General features: G+C 44.7%; 2 protein-coding genes across 3 annotated transcripts in view; one reads left to right on the top strand and one right to left on the bottom strand.

Moving 5' to 3' along the window:
- The window catches only part of LOC123769148 (acyl-coenzyme A synthetase ACSM3, mitochondrial), a 401,722-nt gene that overhangs the window by 323,403 nt on the left and 57,946 nt on the right, over positions 1-20,373 (bottom strand). The gene's annotated exons all lie outside the window — the stretch shown is intronic.
- LOC123769138 (putative leucine-rich repeat-containing protein DDB_G0290503) overlaps positions 1-20,373 on the top strand; it is a 273,502-nt gene that overhangs the window by 70,248 nt on the left and 182,881 nt on the right. Inside the window, 1 exon segment of the mRNA XM_069316913.1 lies at positions 16,400-16,544. Within this exon segment, the coding sequence (XP_069173014.1) occupies positions 16,400-16,544 (145 nt within the window).

Below are 20,373 nucleotides of genomic sequence, written 5' to 3' on the forward strand. Positions count from 1 at the left end.
AGCAGTGTTACAAGCAACTGAAATGGTAAAATATTCTCGTTTAGTACGGGGTGTATTAAGGCAGCAGCAGGGAGAAGGCCAGACTTGGAGGCGTCTCATTCAACACGCTCAACAAAAAAAAAAATCCCATAGAGGCTAGCTGACTTCCTAGCCCCCCTAATACATCCCCCTCACCACTGACACACCCATTTATTATGCATTCTTCATTTTGACTAAGGAATATGATAGAGCGATGTGTTACAAGCCACTGATGGTAAAAATATTTCTCTCATAATTTTGTGAAAAGCATCGAGTATAGTATCGTGGCACCCACGTGGTTCCGAGTCGGCAGAGATAGGCCAGACTGGGTGCACACATCTCCACTCACACCCTCCTTCCCTGATGCGGTCCCCCCCCCTCCTCCCCTAATACATCCCCTCACTATTGACACCCTCATTTATTATGAATTCTTCATTTTGACAATGGAATATGATAGTGATGTGTTACAAACAACTGAAATGGTAACATTTTCTCAGCTAATTTGGTGAAAATCAGACGGTGAGTGAACTATCGAGGTGGAAGCATGGAGGCGCCAGCCACGTGTTGCCAACTAGCTGATAACCAGAGCTCACCACTGACACCTACCTGACACCACCTGCCACCCCTGACACCAAACCCCCCCCCAACTACCGACACCAAACCCCCAACTACCGACACCAAACCCCCAACTACCGACACCACTTGCCCCCAGACTTCCTCACCAACGTCGCAACCTGCCTCCCCTGACACCATTTTATCATCCTTCAACCATTTCTCACTGGAAACAATGGGTAAGCAAAATATAATACAGTACTTTACAACTGTTTACACTTTGGTGAATCATAATTGATGACAGTGGCTGTCATCAACTATGACAACTCGGTCTCGGTGATCTCTTGGACGAAAAATCCTCCAGTAACCTTGTAGTATTTATTAAGGAATATTGATTGGTAAAAGATTTATTTCTATTTAACAAATTATATAGCTGTTTATTGGAAATAATTTTATACAGCTGCGATCAGCTGTTCCAGTAAACAAAGTAATGAACAAGATTCCATTACGAATATCTATTTTCATCTAATGTCATTTAGGTTAAATGATTTGCATAGCGAGAAATGATCTGCTGTTACCTAAAGTACGTTATAGTGACGGAAAATAACGTCGGTAATGTTTCCATCCATTTGGAAATTTGAATAAAATATTGTGCATTATTCCCTAAGTTTCCAACATTCGGGGCTAGGTGGTGAACACGTCACTAGCAGGAGACTTAGCATAGACACACGCCATTACAATTTGGTGCCCTGGAGCTAATCCTTATTATCGGCCAAATTGAAGAGCATCCGTGCATTTTTTTTTTTTCCAGGGAAATTCCTGTGCGAGCCCTAAGCCTCTCTGGCTGGCCCACTAAGTGTTACTTATTTCTGTTTTACTTAGGCGGAGTGTGAGAATTTGACCCGTATGGTCGCTTTAGTAAGATTTTGCCCAATGTGTTTAACAACTTCTGCTCTGTTGAATCAAAGTTGAAATCTTATTGGGTTTGTAACTGCACTGTTAGATAAAGTTCCAGTGGTCTGTTGGGCATTTCTCCAGTGCTGACATTTCCTCTCATCTTCGGGAACCTGTAAGCCTATTTCCCATGCACATGGGTATCCAAGCCTGATGCGATGTAAGTGTACTTCTGTTGCTCTACTGCTCCCATTCATCAAAATAAGTGGTTCGAAGTTAGTTGAATTCTTGAACCAACCTGCAGATCCTGATGTTGCAACTGCTGTGTTGTGGTTACTGTACATATGTGTTTTTCTATTTCTAATTACTTTCTTAATCTGTGATAGATTGGTATATAAATGTCTACATTTCTTTGCTTAGTTGCAAGCATTAACGAGCTTCAGATCGATTCGGCAGTTTTCATAGATTACGGACACCACGTCCGGCAAGGCTGAGTATGATTGTGGCTGGCCACAATCATACTAATTTGGCCATTTTTTTGTTTGTTGGTTCCTTGTCATTATGCAGCATGTAAACCAAATAACTCTCGTGAGTGTAAATTTTATGGCCAATCCACTTTAATTTCTTGAGTAATTGTAAATATATAAACTCTTGAAAGGAAATTACATGTGATTAATATTTCAGCATGAAGATGGCGGCAAGGAAAACGTAAGTCAGCCGGTAGAATCACGTGTCGCCAGAGATAAGAGTCAAACTGGATTAGACTGGTTGTAAAGCTGCTGGACGTATTCTTCGTTCATCTTTGGCAGCTAAGCCTCTTATGTTTTCTATTTAATAGTTCTCATTGATACATGCATTAATCATTTCTGATAATCTATTAAATTATTATTTCTATATTATATGTAGACTAACATTATAGAATTTACCCCCCCCCCTTCCCCCAAAGATGTGCAAGGGAATTGCTCTACTTTCAACACTTAAGCGCGCCCAGCATGTGCGCCTCATATTTAGAGGTCATGCCCCCAGCGTGCTGGCGAGCGTGCGGCGACACTGAAATGTGTATACTTGTTTCAATTTTCTCACCTTAATTCTCGTGCTACGTCGTTCGTTTTGGTATCATTTTGTTCACAATAGAATTCCCTACAGGTGTATATACATATAATGTCCAAAAGCCCGGCGTGACTCCCCCACAGCAAGTTACCCATGAATGAGCACCACTTTGCACACCACAGCCTAATGTGTATACTCGTTCAGTTTGATAACATCAATTTTCGTCTTACATCTTTCATTTTGGAATCAAATTGTTTGCAATATAAAGGCGCGTATCTTAAAACTAGTCCCATAATAAGAGAGCAATAACTAGAATTTTAACAAATATTTTAACACTTTCGCGCTTTATATTAGAGATAACTCGTCACTGGTTTTTCTTACGATTCCGCATAACTGCCTACTTTTCTCGTCAATCGAAAAAATATTTCTATAAATTCCATTTTTTAACCGAAATGGATGGGGATACTTTTGTTTTGTAGAGAATTTATTTGCGAATTTTTTGGTGCCAGAATTAATATTATATCCCATAAACTTCTATGAGTAAAAAAAAAAAAATACACAAAGTATGTTTGGGGGTGTGGCGAGCGTGTGGCAGTGGGTTCCCTTTAGCCGTTGATATATCCAACACGTGGGAAATATTTGTATGTGTTATGTATATGTCTGTGTAGGGAATTTTACTGCGATCACTGTCATACAAATTATAAAATGTTTCAACAAGTATAAACATGACAAACATCAAACGAACGAAAACAATGCGTTCGTTTCTGCCGCAAACGCATACTGAGCGACGTGGTTCTATATTTGGCGCTTCTCTTACACATGCTTTGTACAAATGTTATACAGTTCATCTTATAGAAAATTTTATTGCGAACACATTGGTATAAAAAAGAAATACGTACATAGAAAAGTAGGGTCAGGAAACGTATAAACTTTCCAAGCATGATTTCCCACCTGTGTTTTCGCCAGTGCGCTCGCGGCTAACTACTCTCCACTTCACACACTCTTGCGGGTGGGCAATTACCTATATTAAACATTCATATGCATATGTCCGTGTAGAGAATTTTATTGCGATTCCAATGATACCAAAATTAGCGATGTAGGACAACTGTAGGCTTCGCAACCATTAAGAGAGTGGAAACATTTTGTTGCTGTTTGGCGCTCTCGGCGAGTGATCTGCATAGTTTTTTATTTGGTGTTGATACTCCTTATGCTTGGGCGGCATTTTATAGGTATGCTCTTATAGACAATTTCATTGCGAACACAGTGATACCAAATTTAAATACGTGCGCCTTCAATTATTGTCAGGACAGTCAAAAGAGTGTACACTTTTTTGGTCTTACCGCGTAGGCGCGCGAAGTGCCTAAAGCATCTGGGGTATTGTTTTTTTTTGAGCGCCGAGAGCGCGAAAGTGTTAAGTTTGGATGCTCATCATCACAAAATTATTTATCTTTCCAGTATTGTGACAAATGTTCATGTTACATCATTCATTTTGGTATCTAATTGTTCGCAATCAAAAGGCGCGCATTTTAAAACTAGTCCCATAATATTAGCACACTAAATAGAATTTTAACATTTAGCCCAAAAACGTATTTATAGTCTTTCAAGTGTTTTGACATCGTTTCGTGTTACATCTTTCATTATGGTATCAAATTGTGCGCAATTTAAAGGCGCTCATTTTGAAACTATCCTAAAGTCGATCGGATAAAAAATTAATTTTATACAAACATTTTTTTGTTGGACTCGGTTTAGTCAAATCCTCGGTCTTGAGAGAAAAATTGGTGACACTTTTAGGCACCACGAGAGTACGAAAGTATTAATAGAAGTTTTACAGTCCACTTCTCTGAATTTATTTTTGAATTAAGTTCATTATTTGAAATCCATAGATCACTAGTTCTCCGAGCCCATAACATTTTTATGGTCCTCATAAATTGATGAATAATATTATGTTGAAGTGAATTCCCCCACACTGGATGCATATTGGCACGTTCCAATTTATCCGGGGTTTAGGGACTAGCTTGGTTTTGTCTTGAGGCAACAGGCTTAACGCTTTCATTGCCTTCTATTCGGATTGAATCTGGCACCTCATGTGTTCACATGCCTTACCCGGATCATGGTGACCCGTTAGCGTCTGTTAGGTGTTCGGGTACAAGCTTACCTTGGTCGACTTGCTGGTCTGGGTCTCCCAACAGGTTCGCGTGTCTGCTCGCCAGGGATTTGGTTCTTTCCTAGCTCGCCGGGTTCGGATTCTTGGTGGACTGGAGGAAGTCCCATTTGGGTCCCTCTCAGGTTTGGATTGGCTGGGTCTTGTGTGGGACTCTCGAACCGCTTCCTTGTCTCTCCCTCCTGCGGCGTTGTCATGGCTGCAGTCCTGCCTTCGACTGTTTGTGGAGGGCACCCTGGTTACTCGTCGGTTGTTTGAGCAGCTTTGAGGGAGTCTGAACTTCGCAGTGCTGGTCTACCTGTCAAGTCAGATATGACTTCGGTGGCTGTTCTGGTTCCTTCGGTCTCTCGATCGCTGTATTTGGACCCTGGGGGCCTTGCATGGGCTGTTGTCGGCTGCTGCGTCGCCAGCTTCCTCTTCGGGTTTTTCCGGGTTCAGTGCCATGGCGCCTCCCTGAACCCTCGCTCAAAATGTTCATGGATGCATTCTCTCTTGGCTGGGGTTATGTGACCCGCGCTCATCAGGCTGGCCAGGATCGGTGGGGTCCGTCCCTCTGCCGGTTTCTCAACACGGTGCGGGAGTTTGCAGCTGTGTGGCATTCGCGAGTGGTTGCAGGGCAATGATCTGGCTCCATTCAGACTGCTCCCCTGTGGTTCATTGTCTGAACCACTGGGGTTCAATGCGGTCCTTGGCTGTTTGGAGCTGGTTACTTCAGGTGACTCGTCTGCGGAGATCTTGGGGTTTGGCTTTCCTGGTGGTTCACGTTCAGGGGGTGTCAAAAGTCTTGGTGGACAGCGTATATCGGTTCATTCCCTTTCCATGGAATGGACGGTAGACACCGACTCGTTCAGTTGGCTCTGCCAGACGTAAGGGCGCCCGGAGGTGCATCGGCGTAGTCGAGGCGTTTTCCCGTGTAGTGTGGCCCCTTTCCCCGACTGCGAGGCCGTCGGGGTCAATGCCTTTCGGCTAGACTAGTCAAGGTGGGGCTACCTGTACCTCTTCCTCCCCCCCCCCCCCCAGTTTGGTTGTTGCTCTGGGTCCTGGCTTGCTTTGAGACTTACAGGAAGGGGTTGGGAGTAGTCCTGTTGACCCCTTTACAGGAAGGGGTTGGGAGTAGTCCTGTTGACCCCTTTACAGGAAGGGGTTGGGAGTAGTCCTGTTGACCGCTTTACAGGAAGGGGTTGGGAGTAGTCCTGTTGACCCCTTGGTGGCCGGCCTAGCCCTGGTTTCAGGCGCTGCTTGCTCGATGTTCAAACCCGAGGGCCTTCCTGCAGCTCCGCCTCTTTCAACAGATCAGTCTGGTATGGTATGTGGTTGGTTTGATCTTCTTTGCATCTGGTCTTTTTGATATGGATTTATCACCACTTTTTTGGTGATCAGGTGACTCCTTTGATGGTGTCCCACTTGCGAGTCTCGTCTCGATGGCAGTATGAAGTTTCCTGGCGGTCCTTTCGGCACTTTTTTTTGTCTGGGTTGTCTTTGATTTCTGATCAGTTTGTTTTGTCCGTTCTCTCAGTTGTTTCAGGACAGTTATCTTATGCCTAATACTGTCGCCTCGTATCGTGCAGTGCTGGTGGAGCCACTTCAGCTTGCATTCGAGGTGGCTGTCACTTCTGCTCTGTTCCACAAGCTTTCTCGGGCGTTGTTTCACCTGAACCAAATGAACAAACCTAGTCGGTTTGTTCATTTGTAGCAGTCTCCTTTTCTGGCGAAGAATGAGTCTGCTGCTTTCTGAAGGGGTCCTTGGGTGGTTGATACTTTGTTGGTTCGGCCAGGGGTGCATCGTATTTTATCCGGTTGCGGCTCTTTGCTGTCATTTGCATGCCCACGGCCTCTGTGGCATGGGACGTGCTTTAGGTGATCCTGATTTGATTTCTTCCCTGTTCTAGGGTGCAGGTCTTCCAGGTCGTCGTCCAGGATTATTTGGTCCAATCAGCTAGAGGTTTATCCCCATGCCCACGACGTTTGTTAGTTTGCGGCTTTGGCTGCTGTTTTGGTAATGTCTTGGGCTTACATTCGCTCATGGGGGCTTTTGGAGGTCAAACAGGGTCCTGGCCGCACAGTACCGTGTGTGTTCCTGGCCCTTCTCGGGTGTGTGTTGCCTTGGGTCACAGGTTGCAGCTAGTTGTCTTGACTTAGAGTTGAGGAGCGAGTGACGGCGGCCTTGCGGGTAAGTCCTTTTTTCATTTATCTTTGGTTAGGTAGCTCCGGGAAGCCGAAGTGACTCTCCACAGAAAACCAGCGTTGAATGTAATGAAGCACCATTTTCTGGGTGAGACTTGGAGACTCCCTGGCATCCCTCTCTCCTACCGGTCTGCGTTTTTTTCGCATTTTTGATATTCATCCTCTGAACTGAGGTGAGTAGCCGGCGTTGAGGTCTGGGCCCCCCATCCCCCCTCCTTGAAGTTATCTTGAGATGATTTCGGGGCTTTTAGTGTCCCCGCGGCCCAGTCCTCGACCAGACCTCCACCCCCAGGAAGCAGCCCGTGACAGCTGACTAACACCCAGGTACCTATTTTACTGCTAGGTAACAGGGGCATAGGGTGAAAGAAGCTCTGCCCATTGTTTCTCGCCGGTGCCCGGGATCGAACCCGGGACCACAGGATCACAAGTCCAATGTGCTGTCCGCTCGGCCGACCGGCCCCACGGGAAAGTGGGGTTGTGCAACAGTTGTGGAGGAGTCATGCTTGTTTGCTTGTTTTTGATTGGGGAGTTCTGCTTGCTAGTTCAGCTTTCAGTTTGGAATTTTTGGCAAGCTGTAGTTTGTTTTGGAATTCCTACCTTTCTGGATGCCTGACCTGGTTGATGGCAGACATATACTGCTTCCAATTAAACGGGGGTTGTCTATAGGCCATTGCTCCTCTTGCCTCTCTTTATGGGACCAGGTTTTGGTCATTGTCCCCAGTAGGCCTGGAACACCATTGATTGACTGTTGCCACGGTCTAATATATGCACATCAGCCCGGTTTTAGCTCTGGGGAGCCTCCGGGTTTCACCCAGAAAATGACTTTTAATTACATTCAACGCTGGATTTTTATATGTAGAGCTTCTTATTATGCCTTGTTAACCACCACCTTCCCCCCCCCCTTTCCCCCTTCACACCTGTTTCAGATGACAGCTCCAGGGTGCCCACGACAAGACACATTCCCATTTTGTCTTCTTTCTAATAGTTAAAATGCATTCCCTGATCATGGTAAAAACAAATACATACATATATATTATACATATATATTATACACACACATATATATTGTTAAATATGACCGAAAAAGTGAGATTAATAATTCGAACACGAATTTTCTTTGTTTCTTTTTACTGATGATGGTAATTGAAAATTCAATTCTCCAAAATTCAATAAAAATTAATTTTGGAGAATTGATTTTTCAATTACCATTGTCAGTAAGAAGAAACATAATATTGAAAAAATTCGTGTTAGAATTATTAATCTCACTTTTTCGGTCATGTATATACAGTATGTGTGTGTGTTATCAATATAACAGATATTTTGAGATATATTGGCAGTGATATTAGCATGGATTGGTAGCTGAATGGCTACCCAAACTACTATTTTTTATTACTGCTATATTCCGCACCAAAAGTTGCCCTGGTATGCCAAATTTCACACCTCTCTGGGCACTAGCCGTGATTTAACAAAGGGTCAAAGGTGGTAATTTTTGTGGTATTTACGCATTAATGGGACAAGAGCCCATTTAATATGGACCTGTTATTTAAGAAGCAAAGCAGATTGATCTCTAATATTTTGCAAAATGTTCATTTGGGGTCTAGGGCTATCTTACTACAAAATTTCATGGCATCTGGAGAGGGTCGATTGGAAACCATAGGTGAGTTTTTGGTGATTTGAGATGGAATGACCCCAACAGATGACCAGAAATGGCACTAGACAATTGAAGTTAATGTAGTAGGGGGGTAAAAGAAGACCCCGAAGGAACTGGATGTAACAGCAGTAGGACCAGCCATTACCATGGTTACTGAAGGAAGTTACAGGGATCTTGTATTACCCATTAACTATTGTGTTGAACATTACTCTCAAGATTGAGCTAATGGAAGTCTGGAAAAAGGCAAATGTAGTTACAGTATTCAAGAAAGGGGACAGACATGAAGCACTAAATTATAGACCGGTGTCAATAAGAAACATTCCATCAAGATTCTAGAAAAAAGATTATGTAATATTAATAACACTATTGCACTCTGTGCGCAGACTGTGAAGTCATGGTCCCGACATTTCGGGAGAGCACGCGGCGACACTGAAAAGCGTAAACTTGTTTCAGTTGTCTCACCTTAATTTTCGTGCTATGTCGTTCGTTTTGGTATTGTGTTCACAATAGAATTCCCTATAGGGGTATATGCATATAAGGTCCAAAAGCCCGCTGTGCCTCCCCACAGCAAAGTCTAAAGTCGGCAGAGTTACCCGTCAGTGCGCAAAATCAGTAAAATGTGTATACTCATTTGTTTTCTCACCTTATTTCTCATGCTACGTCGTTCATTTTGGTATCAGTGTTTGCAATAGAATTCTCTACAGGGGTATATGCATATAAGGTCTAAAAGCCTAGTGTAACTCCCTACAGCAAAGTCTGTTGGGTTGGCCAAGGTTACCCGTGAACAAGCAGCAATTGGCACACCTGCAGAGTAATGTATATACTCGTTCAGTTTGATAACATCAATTTTCGTGTTACGTGTTTCATTTTGGTATCAAATTGTTCACAAAATGAAGACAGACATTTTAAAACTAGTCCCATAATAATAGAACAATAAATGGAATTTTAACACATATTTTAACTTTTGGACACTGTTTGATGCTCATCCCTACAAAATTATTTATATCTTTCCAGTGTTTTGACATCAATTTTCGTGTTACGTCTTTCAATTTGGTATCAAATTGTGCACAATCTAAAGGCGCTCATTTTGAAACCACCCAGAAGTTGATACGATAAACATTGAATTTTTTACAAATATTTTAAAACATGATGCAAGCCGTAGTCACTCCTCAGAATTGGGAGAAAAATGAGTGATGACGGGTGGCGGCCACGAAGTGCGATAGTGTTAAGGGAGCGTCAACTTTTTAACTGAATCACGACCTGGTTTCAGAAAGGGAAAATCATGCTTAAAAAACTTGATTGAATTCTATGACAAGCTTATCAAAATAAGACAAAACAAGAGGAATGAAGGATGGGTAGACTGAGTCTTTGTCAAAAAGCTTATGAAAGTTTGTCACAAGAAGGCTAATAGACAAGTTGGAGAGACTAGTGGGGATAACAGGAAAGGCACTGGACATGGTACAGGAGTACTTGACCAACAAGAAACAGACGGTCATAGAGAGGTTTTGTCTGCCTGAGGAGAAGTAGAAAGTGGTGTTCCCCAGGGCTATGTCCTAGGACCTTTTATTACCACCACTGACCAGAAGCATTATGGTCAGAATGCCTTCAGTAAAGATGTGCACAGAATGCAACAAGTAGATTACCACTAGAGCTTCCAGTGCCAACTATGTTCAGCAGCCATACACAGTAAATGTGCCAATATGGCAAATAATGCCAGGAGAATTGGTTCCAGAGACCACTCAGTGTACTGGTTCTGGGAAAAGGATAACATTACTGTCTTGAAGATGATTGTAATTCTCAATAAAACCCCAGCAGCGCGGCAGGAAATCACTTCTAACAGCCTGCGCAGAAATCTTGAATGTTTTCAAACGAATTGTCAAGGACACCCAGGTAGAACAAGATTTGGAGCTACATCTCGGTGCGCTTGGATCTGGATTGGCGCTGGTGCCGGATGTGACATTGGCGCTGTTGGCACCGGACACGACGTTGGCGCCAGGGTTTTTGAAACAAACAAAACAAGGATCCAAGACCTGCCGACATTATAAATGGGGTATCTGTAAATATAGGATATCGGGGAGAACAAATGAACAATGTAAATATCATCCCAGAAAGTGCAGGAACCTTTTTAGTACAGGTAAATGTACTAAAAGCTGCGATTTCTTTCATCCAGAACTGTGCAAGAACTCTTTAAATAAGAATGACTTTCAACACAATGTCCAGCCTTTCACATAAGGTACCAGGCAAATAAGACCGACAAACTACCTCGATGAAAGCCGCCACAATACTATTTACCAGGATGATTTTTTAGCGAGAGAGAGTGAGTGAGAAGAATGGCTAAAAAATGTCCAGACATTACCACCAACTCGGTCAAATGCTAGAGATGACTCAAACGCAGTGGCGGCCTTACCAGATCCTCGGATATTGAAACCAAGTACTGTAAAGCATCCAGCACTTCCACAAACATAACATAATTTTTATGTGCCAACATTCAGGGTATAAAAAGATACATATCTAGCGAAGTGCACTTCATAGCTGGCCTGCTACATGAGGCAAATGCAGTATTTGCAGCCCTAACAGAAACTCGCATCAAGGACTACCATGATGGTGAAATATGGATCTCGGAGTACAATCTTTTCAAATGTGACAGGAAACACAGGGTGGGGTCAGTCTGTACATCACACATCACATCACTGAGCTGCTAAACACCACAAATGATGTGGTGGAAGTGCTGATAATCAAAATAGTGATCTTAAAAGTAGTTATTGTCCTTGTATATATGTCACTGTCACTGGAGGCAAATCATCAGCAGTTTAGATAAACTAATGAAAATAGAACACTGCTTAGAAAACCTCACAAATCCAGCCCCGAACATCATCCAGCTTGGGGACTTCAACCTACGGCACCTGAAATGGAAGCACCTGGCTAATACAGTTATATCAAAGAATACCAGGAAGTAGCCTAAATGGACAGTCACATGCAAATGACCTGCAATGAATGTGTGACAGGCTTGCCTTAAATCAACAAATAGTAGAACCAACTAGGAAGTAGAACACGCTGGACCACATTTTCACTAATGATGAATTGATCAGGAACATAATGATTACAAATACCTGTTACTCTGATCACAACTTAATTGAAGTTCTGACAAGCATGGGAAATAGATCTTCAAAACCAGTCCCGATTCCCAGTGGAGGAGATTTCAGCAAATTCAACTTCAATAATAAACAGATAAACTGGGTGCAAATAAACCAAGACTTCACAGAAATAAGCTGGGAAGAACAACTAGGAAATGCAAACCTGAACCAGTGCCTGGAAAAAATAAGTGCAGTAGCACTAAAAATATGCTCAAACAGCATACCCCCCCTAAGAAAAAGAGGAAGAGATGCAGATTGGAATTGGAACGTCGTTCCCTCTATAGGCGAAGAAAACGAATCGTGGAACAACTTGTCACACCCTCTCTCAATTTCCTGACTAACAGAACCCAATGTGTAATAGTCAACAAAATAAAATCCGGTCCATCAACTGTGAAGAGCTCAGTCCCTCAGGGTACTGTGCTTGCTCCAGTACTTTTTCTCATCCCCATATCGGACATCGACACGGCCACAATCTACAGTACTGTATCATCCTTTGCAGATGACACTAGGATTTTTATCAGAGTAGACAACGTAGAGGATACGGCAAACCTCTAATCAGATGTAAATCGGGTCTTTCTATGGGCTACAGAAAATAATATGGTGTTTAACGAAGGTAAGTTCCAGCTCATGCGCTATGGAAAAAATAGATATAAAAACGGAAACCACGTACAAAACTCGGTCAGATCATAACATAGAACGAAAAAGCAATGTAAAGGATTTGGGTATACTCATGTCAGAAGACCTTACCTTTAAAGAACACAATAATGTAGCCGTCACATCTGCAAGAAAAATGACAGGTTGGATAACAAGAACCTTTCACACTAGAGATGCTGTACCAATGTTATACTCTTAAAGATGCTAGTGCTCTCTAGAGTGGAGTACTGCTGCACAATGAGAGCCCCTTTCAAAGCTGGAGAAATTGCTGACCTGGAGAGTATGCAGAGATCCTTTATTGCTAGAATCCACTCGGTAAAACATCTAAACTATTGGGACCGACTAAAGAGCCTAAATCTGTATTCTCTTGAGCGCAGGCTTGAGAGATACATAATAATTTACATGTGGAAAATGGGAGAGGTGCTGGTCCCTAACCTGCACACAGAAATAATCACATGAGACCAGGAGGCATGGCAGGATGTGCAGAATACCCCCGTTGAAGAGCAGAGGTGCAATAGGTACTCTGGGAGAGAAATCTATCAACATTAGAGGCCCGAGACTGTTGAACCCGCTTCCACTACAAATGTGGGGCATTAATGGCCGACCCCTCAGTGTTCAAAAGAGAACTCGATAAGCACCTTTCAAAGGATACATGATCGACCAGGCTGTGATTCATACGCCAGGCTGCGAGCAGCCACGTCCAACAGCCTGATTGACCAGTCTAGCAATGAGGAGGCCTAGTTGACGACCGGGCCGCGGGAAAGCTAAGCTCAGGAAGCACCTCAAGGTAAGATGATGTTTTTCAGGATTCGGCAGATAAATGACTGCTGGAATTTAATCCAAATAAGTGTAGAGTAATGAAAATGGTTAAGGGGATAAGGGTTAAGGCAGATACAAAAAACAATAAGAGAAAAAGACCTGTGATATACTCTCAACAAGTATAAGATTAGATCATGAGAACAGGATACCAGCAGCATATGGGAGGGCTAGCAAACCTAAGAATCTCGGTTATGAATCTAAACAAAGGAGGCTTTCAAGTCCATGCGCATTTTCTGAGACCATTAGTTGAATAAACAGATGTAGCATGGAATACCCACCTTGTGTAGTATACACGATCTTGAAGTTCAGAGGTTTGCAACTAGATTAGTACCAGAATTGAGAGGCCTCTGCTATGATGACAGGTTGAGAGAACATGGCCCACACAATCTTACAGAGAAGAAACAGGGAATATAGTAACTACATTCAAGATCTTGAAGGGAATAGATAAGGTGGATAAAGAAAGCGTTGAAAAATGGGGGTGGAGGGGGGAGAATATAGGGACATAAGTGGAAGCTGGACACAATAGTCAAAGAGCTGTAAGAAAGGTCTCGTTCCCTGTACACGTGGTCGGCTAGTGACATGTTCTGAAGGAATAGATTCTTGAAGCAAATTCTATCCATAACTTTAATGTTTTCATCGTATTTCTTTTTAATGTTGAGAGTGTAATTAGCACTCCAGGATATGTGGGGCATAAAGAGCTAGAGCCTAGCTATCTCATAGTTAGTAATGGGCAAGCACTTTCTTCCTCCATCTATCCCTTGTCTCTCCTCGCTTCCTCCCTCCCATCGTTCCCCCTTCTTCCTTCCTCCCTCCCATCGTTCTTCCTCTGCTTCCTCCCTCCCATCGTTCCCCCTTCTTCCTTCCTCCCTCCTTGCCTTTCTCCCTCCCCCCCCCTTGTTTTCTCCCTCCCACCCCCTTGTTTTCTCCCTTCCCCCCCTTGTTTTCTCCCTCCCCCCCTTGTTTTCTCCTTCCCTCCTTCCCCCCTTGCCTTCTCCCTCCCTCCCCCCCTTGCCTTCTCCCTCCCTCCCCCCTTGCCTTCTCCCTCTCTCCCTCCCCCCCTTGCCTTCTCCCTCCCTCCCCCCCTCCCCCCCTTGCCTTCTCCCTCCCTCCCCTCCCTCCCTTCCCCCCTTGCCTTCTAACCCCTCCCTCCTCCCCTTGCCTTCTCCCTCCCTCCCCCCCTTGCCTTCTAACCCCCCCTCCCTCCCTCCCTCCCCCCCCTTGCCTTCTCCCTCCCTCCCTCCCCTTGCCTTCTCCCTCCCTCCCTCCCTCCCCCCCTTGCCTTCTCCCTCCCTCCCTCCCTCCCCCCCTTGCCTTCTCCCTCCCTCCCTCCCCCCCTTGCCTTCTCCCTCCCTCCCTCCCCCCCTTGCCTTCTCCCTCCCTCCCTCCCCCCTTGCCTTCTCCCCCCTCCCTCCCCCCCTTGCCTTCTCCCTCCCTCCCTCCCCCCCTTGCCTTCTCCCTCCCTCCCTCCCTCCTCTCCCTCCCTCGCTCCCTCCCCCCCCTTGCCTTCTCCCTCCCTCCCTCCCCTTACCTTCTCCCTCCCTCCCTCCCTTACCTTCTCCCTCCCTCCCTCCCTTACCTTCTCCCTCCCTCCCTCCCCCCCTTGCCTTCTCCCTCCCTCCCTCTCCCCTTGCCTTCTCCCTCCCTCCCTCTCCCCTTGCCTTCTCCCTCCCTCCTTCCCCCCTTGCCTTCTCTCTCCCTCCCCCCCTTGCCTTCTCCCTCCCTCCCTCCCTCCCTCCCCCCTTCTCCCTCTCTCCCTTCTCCCTCTCTCCCTCCCCCTTCTCCCTCCCTCCCCCTTCTCCCTCCCTCCCTCCCCCCTTCTCCCTCCCTCCCTCCCCCCTTCTCCCTCCCTCTCTCCCTCCCCCCTTCTCCCTCTCTCCCTCCCCCTTCTCCCTCCCTCCCTCCCTCCCTCCCGCCTTCTCCCTCTCTCCCTCCCTCCCTCCCGCCTTCTCCCTCTCTCCCTCCCCCTTCTCCCTCCCTCCCTCCCTCCCTCCCGCCTTCTCCCTCTTGCCTTCTCCCTCCCTCCCTCCCTCTCCCTCCCTCCCTCCCTCCCCTCCCTCCTGCCTTCTCCCTCTTGCCTTCTCCCTCCCTCCCTCTCCCTCCCTCCCTCCCTCCCCTCCCTCCCGCCTTCTCCCTCCCTCCCTCCCCCCTTGCCTTCTCCCTCCCTCCCTCCCCCCTTGCCTTCTCCCTCCCCCCTCCCCCCCTTACCTTCTCCCTCCCCCCCTCCCTCCCTCCCCCCTTACCTTCTCCCTCCCCCCTCCCCCCTCCTCCCCTTGCCTTCTCCCTCACTCCCTCCCTCTCCCCTTATCTTCTCCCTCTTTCCCTCCCTCCCCCCTTACCTTCTCCCTCCCTCCCTCCCCCCCTTACCTTCTCCCTCCCTCCCTCCCCCCCTTACCTTCTCCCTCCCTCCCCCCTTGTCTTCTCAATCCCTCCCTCCCCCCTTGCCTTCTCAATTCCTCCCTCCCCCCTTGCCTTCTCAATCCCTCCCTCCCCCCTTGCCTTCTCAATCCCTCCCTCCCCCCTTGCCTTCTCAATCCCTCCCTCCCCCCTTGCCTTCTCCCTCCCCCCCCTTGCCGTCTCCCTCCCCCCCCTCCTTGCCGTCTCCCTCCCCCCCCTCCTTGCCGTCTCCCTCCCCCCCCTTGCCGTCTCCCTCCCCCCCCCCTTGCCGTCTCCCTCCCCCCCCCTTGCCGTCTCCCTCCCCCCCCTCCTTGCCGTCTCCCTCCCCCCCCTCCTTGCCGTCTCCCTCCCCCCCCCTTCCTTGCAGTCTCCCTCCCCCCCCTCCTTGCCGTCTCCCTCCCCCCCCCTCCTTGCCGTCTCCCTCCCCCCCCTCCTTGCCGTCTCCCTCCCCCCCCTCCTTGCCGTCTCCCTCCCCCCCCCTCCTTGCCGTCTCCCTTCCCCCCTCCTTGCCGTCTCCCTCTCGTTCCTCCTTGCTTTTTCCTTTTCCTTACTTCCTTTTCTTCCTCCTTTTCTCACTCCCTCGTCCCTCCTACTTCTCTCCCCCTCTATCTTGTCCCTCCTTCCCACCTTTCGTCTCTCTTCGTCTCTGTCCAACCATCGGCCTTCTTTTTCCTGCGTCCTTGTGGTTACTGCATCACTTTTCAGGACATGATCAGCTGGTTTGATATACATCTCAATTGACTGCTATTAAACATACTTAGTTCCTGATACACATTGTGTGATTAGAATGCTAAAATAAAATCCTTTTTATTGTTTAACTGGAAAAACATGTTAAAAGGTTAGACAATAATTATGCTTGTTTTTTCTTATTTTCTGTATACATTTCAGAGTCCGCCTTTCCGAATGGAGAAAGTACTGAATGACAAAAAGAAGGAATTGAGGCATCTGTTGCATAAGGTGAATGTGATGGAGAATGAAAAGCAAGACCTGGCAGTCAATTTGGAAGCGTCTAATAGAAAGAACGAGAAGTTGAGTAAGTGGCAAGTAATTTGTATAAATCTACTAATGTACACATTCCCATTACCTTGTAGGTCAGGGGTTCCCACACCCTGGGCTGCCACTCACATTAGGGTGGCATGAAGGTCTCTGGGAGACTTATTCTGGGACTTACTGGGAGGGAGAAGGACTGGCCCCCCTCAGTAGCCTCCCTAGTTTATACTCCCCAGGTAAACTAGCATGATATTGCTGGCAGTTGCAGATACTTAGTTAACATAAACAGCAGGAAGGTCAGAGTCTGCTTAATTCTCCTCCTGGTAACTGAGGCACTTTTCACTTAATTGCAGGCAGTAGACTTGTAATAATATTTATGGTCACTGGGGGCAGCATGGGGTTGTAACACTGATAACTGTGAACAACACTAAGTGTCTGTGAGCATTCAAGTTTCCCAATGAAAGTAAAGTATTAACTAAGGCAATCCCCATACAATAACTTGATGCAAAACAAATTAATCAAACAGATGATTTAGAAGATCTCTTGAATAGATTGACATACTCCAAGAAATTTAAATAGTAAAGTTTGTAGTGAAGGACAGTAACGTTAAAAGTAATGTTTTGAGTTAAAGCGGCTTCCTAGAATTATTTTCACTCTATATTTTAATTTCTCTAGAAAGAGGGAAAAGTAATGGTTGATATTGACTAAAGTATATACAAATGTATGAAAGGGTGTACCAAAGGGGACATATGTGCTAGATATATATCGACAAAATGCATACATATTCACATTGATAAGTTCACATTCAGGAAAGACACTAGTAAATTCTGGTTTGGTAAGTTATTTATGGAACAAATTACCAAGTAACACATGGAATTGCTGGATTGTTTGTGGTGAAGGTTACACAGAAGTGATTTTGGTTAGATGTAAGTAGAAGCTGCCTCACATGGGCCAATAAGACTTCTACACATAACTATTCTTAAGTTCTAATGGATATTTTGCCTTGTCAGTCTTTTGTTGCGGGAATGAGGAAATAAAAAGCAAATTTTAGCCCGAGGGGTTAAATCCTCACTATGAGTAACTATGTGTGTATATCCACACACCCACTCCACAAACACACCTCTTCTAGTGATGCAGCCACAGGCAGTATGGATGTAGAGGGGACAAAAGTCCTTGCTGACAAACCTGATACCTCTATTAATTACCAAAATAGAGGAGACAGGTTAGATGGATTAAATCTGTACTGTCAAAAAGCTTTTGTTGCTGCCCTCCCATAAAAGAACCCTGGGCAAGGAGGGAGTAGCAATGTTATTGAAAATACATTGGGAAGTTGAAGAAATGTGATAAAGGTGTTTAATCCATGGATAATTATAGAGGGTCTATTACTTCTGATTTCCATGGGAAGATAATTTGATTCCTAATCAATCTCCCTGTGATTAAGGCCACAGAAAAGGGTTATTCAATCTTGAGGTTATCTTGTCAATTAATTCAGTTTTAACAGTAATAGGATTGACAGGAAAATATAGACCTTGCAAACATCTTATGGGAGACGGTCTTAACACTTTCGCGGGATCAGGACTCACCGAGGCGTCCTGTTTCGCTAACCGTTCCCGCATGGTGGACATAAAGTTATGTCCTCTTTTTAAAATATTTGTATAAAATTCAATTTTTATCCGATTTACTTTGGGTTTGTTTCAAACTGCGCGCCATGAGGCTCTCTCTCACCACTAGGCTGCATGGTACAATAAGTTCATGAAAGGTATGGACCACTTCGATCAAATGGTATTATGTCCCAAACGGGTTGCAGGTGGGTGACTTTAGCCGTTTATACTGGTAATGCTTCCCCCATATCATGTATTATATGCATATGTCTGATTAGGGAATTTTATTCCAATCAATGTACAACCAAAAATAACTGTGTGCAACAAGTATAAACTTGACAAACATAACAAAAGTAAAAACATTTCGTGTGTGTTTGACACTCACTGATATGTTCCAGCGTTGTTTTATATTTGGCGCTATTCTATCTTACGCTTTGTTGATTTTTTTTACCTACGGGCTCATAGACCATTCTATTGCAAACACATTGACACAAAAATGAATGACGTACATAGAAAATTAATGTCATGAGAGTGAAATAAGTATAAACTTTCAAAGCGCCGTGCGTCGTCCCGTCACCGATACCGGGTAACAATTTCACCACTTCCCACACTCTTGCGGGCGGGCCGCAATCATTATTCTACGCTTATATTCATATCACCGTGTTGGGAATTTCATTGCGAGTCCATTGATACCAAAATTAACGCTGTAGGACAAGTGTGGAGGTGATAACAATCCCAAGAGTAAAAACATTTTGTTGCTGTTGGGCGCTCACAGCGAGTCATCTTCGTAGTTAGTTATTTGGTGCTGGTATCCTTATACGTTTCGTGACTTTTGTATTGATGTTCTTCTAGAGAATTTTATTGCGAACACGTGGGTACCAAAATGAAATACGTAGCTCGAGAACTAAGGTAAGGAGAGTAAAAAGAGTATACACATTTTTGTTTTTACGCTTACGCAGCAAAAACGCTGTGCGCATATACCGCTTTTTTTTTAACCATCCCAGGGGGCGCGAAAGTGTTCAGTGACAGAACTCCCACACAGGGAAAATCCCAACTGCCAGCTGAAGCACACCAGATCTGCTTTATGCACGTGGCTAGGACGAGGGTGAGAAAGGGAACCAATCAAGAAAAAGAACGCAGACGACTGTACAAAAGAAAAAATCACTGAAATGTTAAAGCAGACACTACTTTCACAACAAAGAAAAATAAATCTGAACAGAAATTAAAGAAATAGCGCAGATGCTGAAATGATCATACAAGTCTCAGGAATTGGAACAGAAAGCTATACAAGGGATAAAGAAAAATCTAAAATGTTTTTTCACAAATGCAAAATCAATATCATAAAGTTCTACCAGTATTAGACCTTTAATTACAACTGAAGGTTTGTACACAAGAACAAATGCGTGAAATGATAAATGTACAGTTCCAAAGTGTGTAATTACCTAAGTGTAGTTACAGGATGAGAGCTACGCTCGTGGTGTCTGTCTACCCAGCACTGTCATATAACACTTTGAAACTACTGATGGTTTTGGCCTCCACCACCTTCTCACTTAACTTGTTCCAACCGTCTACCACTGTTTGCGAAAGTGAATTTTCTTATATTTCTTCGGCATCTTTGTTTACTAAGTTTAAATCTATGGCCTCTTGTTCTTGAAGTTCCAGGTCTCAGGAAATCATCCCTATCATTTTGTCAATTCGTGTTACTATTTTGTAAGTAGTGATCGTATCACACCTTTTTCTTCTGTCTTCTAGTTTTGGCATATTTAAACCTTCTAACCTCTCCTCGTAGTTCTTGCCCTTCAGTTCTGGGAGCCACTTGGCAGCATGTCTTTGTGCCTTTTCCAGTTTGTTGATGTGCTTCTTAAGATATGGGCACCATACAACCGCTGCATATTCTAGATTTAGTTCTTTAGTATTACAGTTTTAGTATTTCCCCATCCATGTATTTAAAAGCAATTCTGAAGTTAGAAAGCGTAGTATAGGCTCCTCACACAATGTTCTTTATGTAGTCCTCCGGTGATAGTTTTCTATCTAGAACCATTTCTACATTTTTCTTCATTGGAATCCTTTAAAGATTTCTCACATAATTTATAGATTGTGTGGGGTCTATGTTCTCCTATTCCACATTCCATAACATGGCATTTATTAACATTAAATTCCATTTGTCAAGTGGTGCTCCATGTACTTATTTTGTCCAGGTCTTCTTGAAGGGCATGACAATCATCTAAGTTTCTTATCCTTCCTATTATCTTAGCATCATCAGCAAACATG

Source organism: Procambarus clarkii, chromosome 86 (genome assembly GCF_040958095.1).
Source record: "Procambarus clarkii isolate CNS0578487 chromosome 86, FALCON_Pclarkii_2.0, whole genome shotgun sequence".
Classification (NCBI taxonomy): domain Eukaryota; kingdom Metazoa; phylum Arthropoda; class Malacostraca; order Decapoda; family Cambaridae; genus Procambarus; species Procambarus clarkii.